At 47.3% G+C, this 3,361-nt stretch overlaps 1 protein-coding gene across 2 annotated transcripts in view; it reads right to left on the bottom strand.

Annotated features, from left to right (window-relative positions):
- Window positions 1–3,361, bottom strand: part of LOC101860533 — a 9,088-nt gene that overhangs the window by 1,054 nt on the left and 4,673 nt on the right. For both annotated transcript variants that reach the window (XM_005110563.3, XM_005110564.3), the window contains exons 3-4: window positions 1,878–2,057; window positions 990–1,158 (exon numbers count right to left, since the gene is read on the bottom strand). In XM_005110563.3, the coding sequence (XP_005110620.1) occupies window positions 990–1,158; window positions 1,878–2,057 (349 nt within the window). The remainder of the gene's footprint in view (window positions 1–989; window positions 1,159–1,877; window positions 2,058–3,361) is intronic.

Genomic DNA, 3,361 nt, shown 5'->3' on the forward strand with positions numbered 1-3,361 from the left:
TCAGGATCATACCTACACATCTATTCATACTCCACTATAGATCTGGCATCGTCTACTACTATCTTTACATCTATCCATATATCCTCCTTTATACTACACCTTGATTACTCCACCCTCACTCGTCATATCTCTATACATATATATACTCTATCTTCCTCTACCTCTTGGTCATTAATAGTGTCTTTCTATCATGTTTTATAACTTGTTCCATGCTACATCGTCATTTTTTATTCTATTCTCAAATTATACTCAGCATCAGTGATCGAGATGCTCTGGACAACTATGGGTTTGCAGATTCATCCCGACGGCGTGGATGAGAAGGGCGTTTGGATGGATGCGGATGAAAAGGTGGGGGAGGGGAGTGGGGGGACAGGGGGATACGGGAGAGTGAATGAGAGGTGAGTTGGATGGAGGAGGATGGAAAGGTGGGGGAGGGGGTGGGAGGGGGGAGGTAGCAAAGACAGGAAAAGGCCGAGGAGGTAAGGAGAAATAGCAAAGAGAGTTGGAACGATGGATGAAGGAGGGGAGGGGGGAGGTGGTGAGAGGAGGGCGGGTGAAAGGAGGGTTTGGAGGCGGAGATGAGAGGTGGAGGCAGGGGGTTGGGGCAGAACCGACAATAATGTAGTCAGAACTCAAAGGTCACTAGGAATGGCAATGTGTTGTTTTTGGTTTGAAATGTGTTTGTTGTCTTTGGAGTGAGGACAGCAGGGAATGGGCTCCCCTGATCGTCAATGTCTGCTCCAGACCTGACACCTGGACAAGAACATAGCCCTGCTAGATACAAATATGCAAGTAGAATTTTAAAAGTGTTTTTACGCCCTCAACAACACAATTTAGATCATTTAAGAGGCCAAACCAGACTGAGGGATACAACATCCCAGCAGAAAGGCTATGATAATCGATAACAATAATCTCCCACTCGGGAATCGACCCCCCCCCCCCACACACACACACACGACGCCACAGAACAGAACACGTGAGTCACTCACTCATAGGTCTCGGCGATCCTAGTGATGCGCGTCTGTCCGTCCAGCTCGGCGGAGAGCGTGAGTACAGGCAAGGGGTACTCACTCAGAGAGTTGCCCTTGGTCAGATAGGCGCCCAGGAGAACCACGGCTTTCAGGGGCGAGTGTTTGGCATACGGGGGGAGGAACACGCCTGGGGGGGGGGGGGGGGGGGGAATAAATAATCGACTTTTTGCAGTTAAGAGTGCAGTAAAATCTTACTAAAACTAACAAAGGCACAGTGTTCCCTGACATTTAGGAAGACATTATCTTAACCTGTGAAGGGCTATTGCGACGTATCTAACATGTGGCCTCTGGGCAAATCTTCTGACTAGAGAAAACAACAGCAGCGCAGGCAGAACGTTTCTGTCAACAAAACCTCAGCCCAGTTGTGATTGGCGAAGAGCAGGGGGCGAGATGACCGAATCTGTGTGGTACAGACTGACCAAATGAACATTCTCTTTCTTTCTTTGTTTCTCTCTCTCACTCTCACTCTCTCTCTCTCTCTCTCTCTCTCTCTCTCTCTCTCTCTCTCTCTCTCTCTCTCTCTCTCTCTCTCTCTCTCTCTCCCTCTCTGTTCCTCTCTCTAGCTGGGCCCCTTTTCGATGAAAGGAATGATCGGTGCATCAACATCAACTGACAGTCATTGGCCTACTATATGTATATCATATTTACTCTCTACTGGAATGGAGCAATAAACTTTGAGAGAAAAGTGACAGTAACGTTTCCAAGGTGCCAAATATATAATAGATGTATATATTGGTTCTCTATTACGCTCTCGTGGTTGTACACTCCATCATTTCAAAGCTGTGGAATAAGTGTGACAAATAGATAGATAGATATTATCATATTCTCTTAAAGCCATGCACCTACCTCCCAAACTGTGTCCAACACCCACATACTTGTCTCCCTTCATCCCCGCCTTCTGCAGCTTGGCGTAGGCTCCCCTCATGGCCCCAGGGAGGTCAAGGGGCGTGGCCATGTTGTTCAAAGTGTAGTTTCCGGTCAAGGCCACCCACAGCCGGATGTTTGAGGCAGCCTGGATGGCCCGGGCTGGGAGAGGAAACAGATGACACAGACTATGACATGACACAGAGAACACAGGTGAGAGATTGTGACATGACACAGGTGAGAGATTGTGACATGACACAGGTGAGAGATTGTGACCTGACACAGGTGAGAGATTGTGACATGACACAGGTGAGAGATTGTGACATGACACAGGTGAGAGATTGTGACCTGACACAGGTGAGAGATTGTGACATGACACAGGTGAGAGATTGTGACATGACACAAGTGAGAGATTGTGACATGACTCAGGTGAGAGATTGTGACCTGACACATGTGAGAGATTGTGACATGACACAGGTGAGAGATTGTGACCTGACACAGGTGAGAGATTGTGACATGACACAGGTGAGAGATTGTGACATGACACAGGTGAGAGATTGTGACATGACACAGGTGAGAGATTGTGACCTGACACAGAGAAAATATTTCATCATAGTCGGAGGATCATGGCTAAAACTGATTACCAAAGAGGTTCTGTTTAGTACTAGAGTTTGTGGCAGTGATGCTCCCCCCCCCCCCTCTCTCTTTCTATATATATTATTTATAACCTCTTTGCTGGTGACAGAGTTTTTCACGACGACAAAGATAAAATATCTGTCGGGCCCAACCCCGGCTGAGGTCTACACAATTATATCCCAGCAGAAAGACCGAGACATCCGATACAAAAAATCTGCCCACTCGTGGGATTCAAACCCAGATGTCCCACGTACGACGGCGAGGAGACTAACCGGCACACTGAGGACGTCTGTACTGACAGCGTGATAGCAGAGTCTGAGAAACCTGGCATGTGAGCACAACAGCTGACAGGAAAGTTTTTGAAATTCATGACAAAGATAAAATACACAATGTCGAGTGTCCACACAATGGGAGAAAAATGGACGGGGCAGGGGAGGGGTGGTGGCGGAGGTGGGGTGGGGTGGGGTTATAGAAAGGGCAATAAGTCGGACATCTTCCCACCACTGTCAACAAAACGTGGAAGAAATAAAATTCAGTCAAGGAAATGTCAAGTTAGATTATTATTGTGGTCGAAAAACGGGCTAAAGCTTTTTCCTGAGGGAGATAAAAAACAATATGTAAGTATAGAAGTAGAAGTTTTGTTGTAGAAACCTAGCTAGGAACCAAAACAGCTAGGGCTGGCAGAATGGAGAAAGACAGTGTTTTATGGAAGGAAGGTCTGAGGAGAGAGAGAGAGAGGAGAGAGAGAGAGAGAGAGAGAGAGAGAGAGAGACGCCACCCATTTTCGCCACCCATTTTGAGAGAGAGAGAGAGAGAGAGAGAGAGAGAGA

The sequence above is a fragment of the Aplysia californica genome, unplaced genomic scaffold (assembly GCF_000002075.1).
Source record: "Aplysia californica isolate F4 #8 unplaced genomic scaffold, AplCal3.0 scaffold00910, whole genome shotgun sequence".
NCBI classification, from domain to species: domain Eukaryota; kingdom Metazoa; phylum Mollusca; class Gastropoda; order Aplysiida; family Aplysiidae; genus Aplysia; species Aplysia californica.